This window comes from Typopeltis vanoorti, chromosome 19 (genome assembly GCF_054136105.1).
Source record: "Typopeltis vanoorti isolate ZY-2024b chromosome 19, IOZ_Tvanoo_1.0, whole genome shotgun sequence".
In the NCBI taxonomy this organism is placed as follows: Eukaryota; Metazoa; Arthropoda; class Arachnida; order Uropygi; family Thelyphonidae; genus Typopeltis; species Typopeltis vanoorti.
In genome coordinates, this window is record NC_143567.1 from 77,801,982 (window position 1) to 77,814,595 (window position 12,614).

Consider the following 12,614-nt stretch of genomic DNA (forward strand, 5'->3'; position numbering starts at 1 on the left):
TCCCTATTAGGGAATAAAAGGTGTTAGCTGATTTTTTTTGTGGGGGGGGGATGGGATTTCTCTGTCAATTTTGATGGTGTTGATCAAAAATGATAGAAAATCAAATAAGAATCCTAATCACTATCATATTAATTTTTTTTTCAGTTATTCGTGAATATTCTGGATACGCCTATTATCTCTTCAGTTCTGTAATAACTTTGGAGTGCGTTGCCCACACCGCGACGTAAAAAAAATGATATTGTACTGACTGATTCAACAGTATCTCATCATTGTGGTCACTTCTCACAATGGTGAATTTGTGGTTGAATGGTGATTTTTTGGGGGGGGTTCTTTTATTTAAAGTAACATAAAAACATTCTTTACAGTGTGCAAAGACATACTTATTGCATGTATTATTATTACTATTATCACTGTAACATATACTGGATTAAAGAAAATTATATCTACCTCCATGTGACATTCAAATTTATATAAATATAAGCCTAACAAAAACATATAAGTGTCATTTGAAGTTCAGTAGTGCCAATACTTACCGGACGAATAGGAGCAGGATGGTGATCCATAAAAGTCAGATGGTGAAAGATGACCATAAGTACTAGTTGTAGGAATACGCGAATGCTGAGTACAATAATCTAACCTAATTGTATAGCCATCAATTTTTAAACCAGTACATCGTGCTTTTGCCACAGCTGCATCTTCTATATTCTCGAACACAATAAATCCAAATCCTTTTGATCTACCAGTCTGAGCATCACGGATTAATCGAATATGTTTTATTGTACCATATTTTGCAAAAACTTCTTGTAATTGTCTTGACTCTGTGCTAAAGCACAACCCGAATATTCCGAGAGTATTACTAGGAGCACGATAGTCCATGTTGAACATGTGTTCTAACCCAAGTTGATTTGATCTGTTTGTAGGGCGATCTTCTTTATTTGATATTCCATAGAAAAAAATAATATATATATATATTAATCCTAATAATTAAACGGAAATCTATGAATTGAAATCTTTCTATTGAGAATTAAGGTAATTCGAGAATAAAGTATGCTCGAAAGTATTTCCACTGGTACCTCATCTGAAACCATAAAACCAGCTTAATTCATGAAAGATGCCAAACCTTTCAAACAACTAGTAAATAACTTGAACTAATATTTTATAGTGTCTGTTCTAAGAACTTCAGAGAAAGATTCCTCCACTCACTTTATGCTTTTTTTTTTTTGTGATCCTAGTGGAGGACCACAAGAAAAACAGACTTTGTGGTACCCAACCACAAGAGAAACAGAACTCCTTTCTGTAATCCATCAAACCAAATCAAATAAAGGCCCAGAAATCGACGAAATCAGATTTAAATATGTGAAGAAACATGCAGCTTGCCTAGGCCTGATCTTATTAAAATTCATAAATAAAATCTTTAAAACAGGATTGTGTTCTATTTATCTATTTTTTTATCTCATGCACCAGCCCACCCCGAGTTAAAAATGATGAAGACAAATCAGAACTCTATACGCGGTGGTCGCGCGGGTTACCAAGGACCGCACTGGATGTTAGGCTTCCTGGACAGCCAGTGACAAATGGGCTACAGGAGCAAGATCCACAGAACTCGAAAGTATTTACTAGGAAAAAGTGGAGAATGGCTGAAAATAGACAAGTCATGCAGTGCTTCTACAGTTCAAACCCATCATTTAGGGGATTTCAGAAAGGAATGTTCCAACTTTGGCTGGAACGACACCCAAATTCTGAAATTTCATTCGAAAGGCTGATGCAGCAACGCAGCTTCATTATCAAACGCAAGGTATTTAGTGAATTTGAGCTGGAAGCACTAAAACCTCAAGCTGTAAAAGGAGACCGTACTGACCTTGAAGTGACCAAGAATATGAATGGAGCAAAACCAGATTCCAGCGTGCAGAATGCTGAAAATTTTGAAAATATACAAATAGTTGAAAGGAAGCTATCAGATAAGGAACAAGAACTCGCAAGAAAAATTATCGAGCAAATGAACAGCAACCAGGAACGAGTTAGGCTTCCAGTATTGAGACAAGTACCTCAACAAAAACTGAAGGAACTCCTACAAGAGGCCAATAAAGTTGCAAGGGATATTCCTACTGGAACTATTGGTGTATATGTACTCAGTAGCCTACGTCGTAACATCTGAATTAGGATATAAGATTAGTGAACACAAAAGCTGTAAGGCTCAGGAACCAAAATGGAAGCATCGACTGGAGAATAAAATTCTTAAACTCGGAGCAGACGTGAGCAATTTGAAAAACCTTAAGGAAATGAAGCTGATAAACACAAAAATCCGAAATAACCTCATAAAGAGATATAATACTGGAACACGACCTATTGATGAAGTATTAGGGGAAGTGAAGCAAAACATAGTTGCAGTTGCAGCTAAAATAAGAAGATACAGTGCACGCATTGAACAGTACAACCAAAATTCGATGTTTCGCTCAAATCAGCACTAGTTTTACAAGAAAATTGATTGCTGTAGGTATGATAACCTTAAAGAAAATATAAATATAAATAACAGAGACAAAGAAAATACACTAAAGTTTTGGAAAAACCTATGTGTCAACCCTAAGAGGCACAATAACAAGGCAAAGTGGACTGAACATATTACGAACGAATCTCAAGAACAAAAAAATGGACCAACTGAAAATAACAACTGAAATGGTTCAAAAGCAAGCTATAAAAATAAAAAATTGGTCAACACCTGGGAAGGATGAATTACATGGCTACTGGTTGAAATATCTAACAGGCTTACACGAAAGACTTGCTAACCAATTTTATGATGTTTTAGAAGGAAAAAGCAAAGAAGAGTGGCTCACAGCAGAGAAAACGTTTTTGATCATAAAGGATAAAGAAAAAGGTCCAAACCCAGAAAACTTCCGACCAATAACCTGCCTGTCAACAACTTTTAAGCTACTCACAGGCATACTAGCTGATAAAATATACAGCTATCTTAAAGCAAATTCTCTTCTCCCAATTGAACAAAAAGATAACAGCAAAAATTCATGAGGCACAAAAGACCAATTGCTGATTGATAAAATGATTCTGAAAAATTGCAAACGTAGAAAAACTAACCTTCATATGGCTTGGATAGATTATAAAAAAGCGTTTGATTCGATGCCTCATAGTTGGATTTTAAAATGCACAGAACTATTCAATATTAGCGAAAACGTTCAAAAAGTTTTGCAATCCAGCATGAAAAACTGGAAAATAACGTTGGGTCTAAATAGAGAAGAAATTAGAGAGGTCATAAAAAGGGGCATCTTTCAACGAGACTCATTATCTCCTCTATTGTTTATATTGTCATTGATCCCCTTAATTAGAATTTTAAATAAAACTGCTCATGGTTATCAAACTGCGCAAAAGAGTGCAAAGATATCTCACCTTTTATACATGGACGATCTGAAATTGTATGCAAAATCAGAGAATGAACTCGAATCGTTGCTTAACACTGTGCACATTGTTAAGCAACAATGTGCACAGTGTTAAGGAATAACTTTGCTGGAATAACAAGAGAAAAGTTTGAAGATATGAACGAAATCGAGCTGCTCAATGGCGAAATAATGAAGGCAATAAAATTCGAAGACCGCTACAAATATTTGGGATTTTAGAAGCATCACAAATTCTGCACATTAAGATCAAAGAAAGAACTAGAGAAGAATACATAAGACTATTAAGAAAACTCCTTAAGTCAATGTTGCTTAATGTTGAAAATTTGATAAAAGCAACTAATTCCTGGGCCATACCTGTTCTGAGATATTCAGCAGGCATTGTTGAATGGACCCAGCTAGAGATGAAAGATTTAGATCGAAAAACTCGAAAATTAATGACAATGCACCATGCCCTCAATCCTCGCAGTGACATTGATAGGCTATATCTATCACACAAAAAAGGAGGTAGAGGATTATTACAGATTACTGAAGAAGAAAAACGAAATTTAAATGATTATCTGCAGCAAAGAACGGAAAAAATTTCTAATTGAGGTAAGGAAAGAGGGTTTATTTAAACCCATTGAGACAAAATTGGAATACAAAACCAACCAAGTAAAAGTTAGAACCGAAAGATGGAAAAATAAGGCATTGCATGGAAAATACCTTCACAGCATAGAGGACAGCGCTGACAGCAACTTGACCTGGCAATGGTTGAGAAATGCAGCACTAAAGAAAGAAACAGAATCGGTAATTTTTGCAGCACAAGAACAGGCCATTAAAACCAACGTTATGAAGGCAAAAATACAAAAAATTCAAGAAGACAGTAAATGTAGATTGTGCAAAGAAAAGGAAGAAACAGAAAACCACATTATAAGTGGATGCAGCAAAATCGCACAAATTGAGTACCGTAAAAGGCATGATAACGTAGCTAAGATAATCCGCTGGCATTTATGTAAAAAGTATGGGTTTGAAGTATCTAAAGACTATTGGAAGCATAAAGTTCACCAGAAAGTGGTTGAAAATGAAAAAGCTAAAATACTCTGGATTTCAAAATCCAGACTGACAAAAGCTTGGAATGCAACACACCCGATATCACAGTGGTTGAAAAAAGTGAAAACAAAGGTGTTAAGTTTATCGAAATATCAGTACCAGGAGATAGTCCGATTGACGACAAAGAAAATTAAAAAAAATCACAAAATATCGCGATTTGCAAATCGAAGTTGAACGAATTTGGCAAAAGAAAATGAAAGTTGTTCCCATAATAATAGGTGCTTTAGGTGCCATCTCTAAAACATTGAAAAAGCATTCTAGAAACACTCGAGTTAGATGGATTTAAAATTGGGCAGCTGCAAAAGGCCGCTTTGTTCGGCACAGCTTTCATTTTCAGAAATTATTTCCACAACTCATAGGCCCTTGGGTAGGGCTCGAATTAGTGGAATATAACCAGCCTTTTCTTAAGACTGAGGAAGCAAATCAAACTTTGATGAATAATATATATATATATATATATATAGTCTTGAAAGTTTTTTCACTTGGTTATACTATAAATTAAGATGCCAATAAATCATATTCTTGGTTTCATCCTTTATCCAAGTGTAAGCAAACAAAGCTGGCACGTGAAGTCACTTCCCGACAGGGCTAATTTGTATATAGAGGTTAATGACGTCCTGTCAATTGCCTTAGTATCCCATAATGCAATACATATATCCTTACGGACATGTATAATACTATGCGAAAGGCCACTACCCAGACCGGTTTCCACCTTGATTGAGGTCTCATCAGTGGGAGCTAGACCCAGAAATGATATATAGGCTCATCTAAGCTTGGTTCAAATATGAGCATTTCTTGAACCACGACAGACCCCCCCCCCCGAAGTATCTAGAAGAAAAATACTCACTACTGGTGAGATTTTTACAGGGTAGTTCTCCATTGCTTTCCCCAATTCCCCCAATTTTATCTGGGCTCAGGACCGGCATATGGCTGGAACGTATTCATGACAGTAATTCATGTGTGTTCACGGTGCAGGTTTGCCTGTTCTAGGGGGGATGAAAAACCCGAATTTCCGGGAGAAAAATCCCCCTACCTCCGTATGAGACCGGCTAACTCACCTTTAGTCGAAAGAGACCAGATAAAGGTTCCTCACGTCATTGACCGGAATCGAACCGAGGTCTTTTTTACCAAGGGATGACTGACTGAGCTGCAGTGGCTCCTTTTTTGAACTTTTGCAGTTAATTCTAAAATACAGTCTCGAGAACTCATTTCCAAATATTGTAATACTACTGCAAATTTTCCTTACAAATTGCTGTAAGTGTTGCGAGTTGTGAGAACAGTTTTTCTAAATAAGAAAAGTTTCTAAATTTGAAGACTGGAATCGAACCTATTACAATTTAGCGCTATGAATACAAACGTCATTTCCACAGGAGTACACAGGCACCCAAATGTCAACTAATAAAAGCTAATTTTAAAGAGCCAAGAGGCTATTTTTTCAGCGGCGTAAATTAAATTAAGGGGATAATAAATCTCTCATTATTTTATTTCCAAGCCGAATACGAAACTCGGAGATCAAAATCTATCGAAATCAAAGAGTTTCATGCCGAAGAACTATCGGCGAGTTCAAGCGTAAGGTATCATTTGGGTAGTACAACACTATGGCAACTCGTATAACATATATATACTGTATATATATATATAGTGAGAAATAGAAATAGGATTAAAACCTTAAAACCTTATAGAATGAGTTCATTTTTTAAATTTTTTTTCAGTGTTTGATTCAAAGTTCTTGTGAGCTAAAGTTTTTGGTCTTTTTCTTTTCCATTAGCATTGTGAGGATTTCTTTTTTTTTTTTTTAATCGGAATTTCTTTTTGGACCAATTTTATTATCACTACATAAAGCAGCGACACCTTTGCTAATGATCAATCAGTCTGCTAGTTTTCCGATCGTAATAGCCACTTTTGTAAGAGATCAACTTAATGATATATGAAATATTGGTGAATAGTTAAAATAAATTAACTAAAAAACTAAAAAATAATAAAAAATGGATATTTCGGCTACTTTTATTAAAGTAGCCGTTTTCAAATGGTGTGAGTTTACAAAAATATATGGACTAATTAATTAAAAATATTTCTTCGCATAGCTAACGTTTTAGCTATGCTACGAAATTTATATATATATATATATATATATATTTATATATATATATATATATAAATATATATTTTTTAATATATATATATATATATATATATATATATATATATATATATATATATATATATATATATATATATATATATATATATATATATATATATATATATATATATATATTTAGTTTTATGAAGAATTAAATGACTAGAACCGAGATTTAAGTAAAAAGGTTTTAATATAAACACACTACTAGTTTCGGCCTGTAACAGTCTTCTTCAGGTGACATTATAAAAGAAAAGAAAAGAAAAGAAAAAATAATAGGAACTCAAAACCGCATATCAATATTGACAAAGTCGTTATCAACAAATCCTCCTATATACTTTCAGATGTAGAAAAAAGCATCCTTAGTAAAGGTCTAAACTTTATTCCTTCCCCAAAATTAATACCAAAGGAGACACTACTTACAAAAATAGAAAAAGCTGCTTCTTTTCTCCCTCCACAAGATGCAAACCTTTTACATATTGAATCAATCTTTATTATCAATAACGCAAAACCACCTGCAGATAACATTACTTCAACTGAACGCAAAGCTATTAAAAGTTTAAAAAACAATAGGGATATGATCATCCTCCCTGCGGATAAAGGAAATGCAACAGTCATCCTGAACGCTGAAGATTACCACAATAAAATGATTGAATTACTACATAATGATACCTACTCAATACTTGAGAGAGATCCAACTCGTGAACTTCAAAATCGTACAAACAACTTATTAAAAACAAAGACTGAATTATCCCGAAACGTTCGTTTATCTCTACGCTCTCTCCATCCGTTAATTCCTCGCATATATGGTGTTCCTAAAATCCCTAAAGAGAACACCCCATTACGCCCAATTGTAGAAGGTATAGATTCTCCTACATAAAATCTTTCAAAATATCTTGCCAAATACCTAAAAGGTTTTTCAGGAAAGTCACCATCCTTTATCAAGAACACTACAGAATTTGTTACATACATCAAGGATATTACAGTTGATGAAAATGACATCATGGCTAGCTTGGACATAACTTCTTTGTTCACTAATGTCCCAACAGATGAAGTCCTAACATTACTCAAGGATAAGTTATCCAAAAAAATGTTAGCCTTGCTTATACATTGCATCAGGTCCTGTTACTTCAAATTTCGAGATAATATATACAAACAAAATCATGGACTGGCTATGGGTAATCCTTTATCTTCTGTTCTCGCAAATATTTACTTAGAAGATTTTGAAACCAAGGCTATCTCTTCTTTTATTTTAACACCTAAAGTTTGGAAACGTTATGTGGATGATGTCTTCATTGTTTGGAGCCATGGACATGAATCCCTTATGGTTTTCCTCGAACATCTCAATAGCCGGCATCAAAGTATTAAGTTTACTGCCGAGCTTGAAACGGATAATTCCTTGCCTTTTCTTGATGTCAAACTGACTCGCTCTTCTGGTAAACTAAAAATATCGATATATAGAAAGCCCACACATACCAACAGGTATCTGCACAGTCAGTCCCATCATTTCCCTCCTCATAAGCTTGGAATAATTTCCACCTTGGGATATAGAGCCAGTTCTCTTCTTGATGACCCAAATGAACTTCTTACAGAAATAAACCATCTGAAAACTTCTTTTGAAGTTAATGGATATTCCAAGAAAATCATTAACAAATTCCTTCTTAATCCTCCTAGACATCACTCAGAAGAAACAAATAGATTCAAAGGCAATATATCTATTCCTTACATAAGTATAGTTTCACACAAATCAGCAAAAGTTCTAAGTTCTGATTAGCAAAAATACAATATCAGAACCTTATTCACTCCACTTCCAAAGATCCGTTCCTTAATCCGTTCCTTAATATATATATATATATATATATATATATATATATATATATATATATATATATATATATATATATATATATATATATATATATATATATATATATATATATATATATATATCATATATATAAATGATAGTTTATATATATATGATTCCAAATATATAAACTACATTAAACTGCATAAACTACATAGAAGTGGATCTTTATTTCTAGTAGCACTGGAATAGGCTACATATAGCTAGCTGTCCATGTATGAAAGAGCAGGATCTCGAATCAAGTCATCGCGAAGCATCTGTTGACTGAAAAATTGAGAATTGAGACATTGAAATGGATAATTGGTCGGAATTAAGAGGATTGGAGTATTAATGATTATTTACTGGTTGAAAAAAAACTTAAGTATACCCATTGGAATCACTCCCAATTACCAATTGCCCTTTTTGTTTTCCCCACAATGTTTGGCTGAAAATACAAAACATCAGGTTTTGTATTTTCAGATATCAAATTTTCAAAACAAATAATTCATATAATTTTCTCAAATCATTTCAAATATCAAATACTGTATAAAATTTTCAAAAGTTTAAATATAAAACAATATCTCTCAAATAAACAATTGACTTCTCTACTAAATTCATTGACGTAAATCTGCCATCCTACTCACCGTTCATTTGGATTGCATTAAAGAAAAACCACGCAACACAAGTCTGCTTCTGAATCTCCACAATGGAAGTGAACTCTTGAATCAATCGCAAGGGTACTCGATCGCTCGAGTTTCCTATGTCACAACGACAAAGCTAAGCTGATCTCTGGAGCTAAGTTGAGACTCGAACTACTAAACTATAGGCAGACTATTCTTTGTCTGGTATTGTTACCTGTTTCTGTTGTGTAATGTTGTTGTTGGTTTTGTGTGTCACACTAATTGTTAAAATTCGATCTTTTGTTAAGAAAAAAAATGTAACAGTTAATTAAATGAACAATTAAAAGAAAAGGCAAATTAATTTATTAATTTGCCTTTTCTTTTTAGGGCTGCCCAGTCGGTAAATGCTACTGTAAATACGCATAACATGGATGCTTATAAGGACTTGTTTGTTTAAAAAAATGCGTAGAAAAATAAATAAAATTAAAAAAAAAACTACAAAATAAAAAGCTTGTTCCGGATTGCCAGAAGTTGCTTAGTTGTGAGGTTACTTCACGCACAAATCATATTCTCATCTTCTTAAAGAAGATGAGAATATAACTTATAATTTCTTGTTAAGTATAATTTACCCTCAGAGCCTTACGCATTGAGGCAATCTTGATTAAGACTGCCCACCTTAATGCCTCCCTGAAAACAGACACGAAGACAAGAACTCTGCCCTTTGGTTGAAAAAATCGCGGCTTGAACTGCACTTAGTACGTGAGGAATTATTATAAAGACTTGGAAATAGCAGATATTTAATCCTCCAGTACAAATGTAGTTAACAGATTATTAACATTTAATTAACAGTATATGTTAATTAACATAGCCTTAATTGTCTCCATTGTTCAAATCAAGTTATTTTCCCCCTACAAAACATGCAAATCAGCCCGAGAACCCATTTCACTGCAACTTACAATAATACTACACCAGAATCACAGCTTAATCTACTTTACTAATCCTACAAGGTTGTAGTCTCACACCGATGAGTACCACCTAAGGACTTGTTTTGATTGGAAAGATTTGGGTTCGCATCTCGTCTAACACACGCGCCTTTAGGGTTTTTCCTCTGAATTAGTCTCATTCGAATGTGAAAGGGTTCCCACTCGTTCTTTTCTTCACGCAAACCAGATCGAAGAACGCATGTACTGTCCGACCACAGATACGAGAACCTCAGCTGGCAATGTGCCAAGAAGAGTCAATTCATGTTGAAAGGGGGGGGGAGAAATAAGGTGAATTCATCACCAACACGCGAAATCACGTGCTTTATACGTAAAAATTTCCAACTATTGTACAAGCAAAATAGTTACCACTTTAAAAACTAGAATTTTTATAAAAGAAAAGCTACTTTTCCGACGTATAATAATAAACACTCATCCCACGAAACGCATTGATTACCCTAATATCGAATGGATTAGCCTTCTACTGCCATGCGCAGAAGTGTCGAAGGGTCTCACATCTGTGGTCGCACAGTAATTAGCACACATAATACATTAGCCTCTTAAGTCTTACTTGCCTCAACTGATTCCAAATAACCTATCTCCACAACCCGCTATTACTGCAGCATGAACGTAGTGCTTTTGTATTTCATCTTTGCTTAAAAAAAATGAATTCGTGATATAATAGTAATTAATTGTATCATCCTGGTTCCTCACATATACGTATTAATCTTTATGCTATTCACTAGTTCAGTAATTTGACAGATACGGAATTCTCAAAAAAAGATACTATTTGGAATTCTTGATTTAAAAAATGTACAGTTAATTAAATGCTTTTTAAAAAAATGGGTGTATATTATAGATTTTTTTTTTTTTTTTTTGTAAAATCGCAGTATAAATATTATTTTCTGTGATTCTTTTCAGCGATGAATGGTTTACTTGTTATTCCACCACTGGAAGGAGTTTGGCTGGATCAGTTTTTGGAATTGTGGGAATGGGACGCATTGGTAAGTGTACTTTAATAAGTATTCCATAAGTAATATCAGCATAATAACAGAAAAATCGAATACTGTGCTAATTCTCATCTTTGAGATTGATTGTCAAATACTGTCGCGATGTCAGCTAACGACCCCGTATGCAACGCTAAAAGAAATAAGTGAAAATGCATACATTTTAAGATTTAGTTCTAGACGTCATAAGCAGGAAGTTGGTAAAATATGTTTACTGGTGATCTTATTTTAAATGGTCAAAACCGTAAAAGCAAAGTCCTTATTTATTCGGTAATGAAAGTAGACATTTCATTAAAATTAAAACTTTATTTCCATTGAAGTTTATTTTTCAATTTATGCGTGTCTGGGAAGCTTAGCGTTGCTGTATTAGAGGATAAACCGCTGTATACGGGGATGAACACGTGTTATATGTTAACGTTATGTTTTCCACATTGTGTTCCATAAAGTGTGGGGAGAATGTAAAGCGACGGAAACAACGCATCATCGCCGACTCAGCATGCATCAAAAGATACTACCTTAAGTTAGCATACCCACCAGTTATACGTTGTGATATCCATACCCCGAGAGAGGTTTGGCCAAATTATTTTAAACTCACACCAAATGTTTTATATCCGTTTATTATTTTATTTTATAACACACTCCCTTCATTTCCCTTTGGTTGGAAAGATCTGCGTTCGAATTCCGACTATGATGCGAAAAAACTTTATAATATATATATATGTTACGGTTAAAGTGATAAATCCGGTTATTATTAATAATTACCGGTTAAAGCGAATAATTTATGAGAATTAATCACTTTAACTGGGTTAAAGTGAATAATTCCTAGAGGAGTCTAGTAAATGTAATAAAAACATGTTTATAGGTTTTATATATGGGTTTTCATTCTCAATAGAAATTATACCAGCTTTGGTTAGGTTAGGTTAGTTTATAAAAAAAGTAAGGAAAGTACCTTCTTTTGCACTCAATGAAATCAGAAATCATTATAAACTAACCTAACCTAAACTAACCTGGATGTCGCATGTGTAATCGTAGTTTGTCGTGGGCAGATTAATGGGGATGAAAGATGAACGTTGTTGTGGGCCGAGCTTAATGATTGCGGGCAGATAAATGGGGATAACAAATAAAAGTTGTTGTGGGCAAATGAACGTTGTTGTGGGCCGAGCTTAATGATTGCGGGCAGATAAATGGGGATAACAAATAAAAGTTGTTGTGGGCAAATGAACGGGGATAATATATAAATCAGAGAGGAACTGATCAGTGTTTTTCTCCACTGATGAGCAAAGACGTTTATCTATTATCCCCAATTCATCTGCCCACATCAACTTTTATTTGTTATCCCCCATTTATCTGCCCATAATCATTAAGCTCGGTCCACAACAACGTTTATCTTTCATCCCATTAATCTGCCCACGACAAACTACGACTACACTCTGGTTCGACATGCGACATCCAGGTTTGTTTAGGTTAGTTTAGGTTAGGTAAGTTTAGGTTAGGTTAGGTTAGGTTAGTTTATAATGATTTCTGATTT

At 34.2% G+C, this 12,614-nt stretch overlaps 1 protein-coding gene across 1 annotated transcript in view; it reads left to right on the forward strand.

Annotated features, from left to right (window-relative positions):
* LOC150096271 (glyoxylate reductase/hydroxypyruvate reductase-like) overlaps positions 1 to 12,614 on the forward strand; it is a 79,501-nt gene that overhangs the window by 61,263 nt on the left and 5,624 nt on the right. The window contains exon 6 of the mRNA XM_090409018.1: positions 11,027 to 11,083. Within this exon, the coding sequence (XP_090265144.1) occupies positions 11,027 to 11,083 (57 nt within the window). The remainder of the gene's footprint in view (positions 1 to 11,026; positions 11,084 to 12,614) is intronic.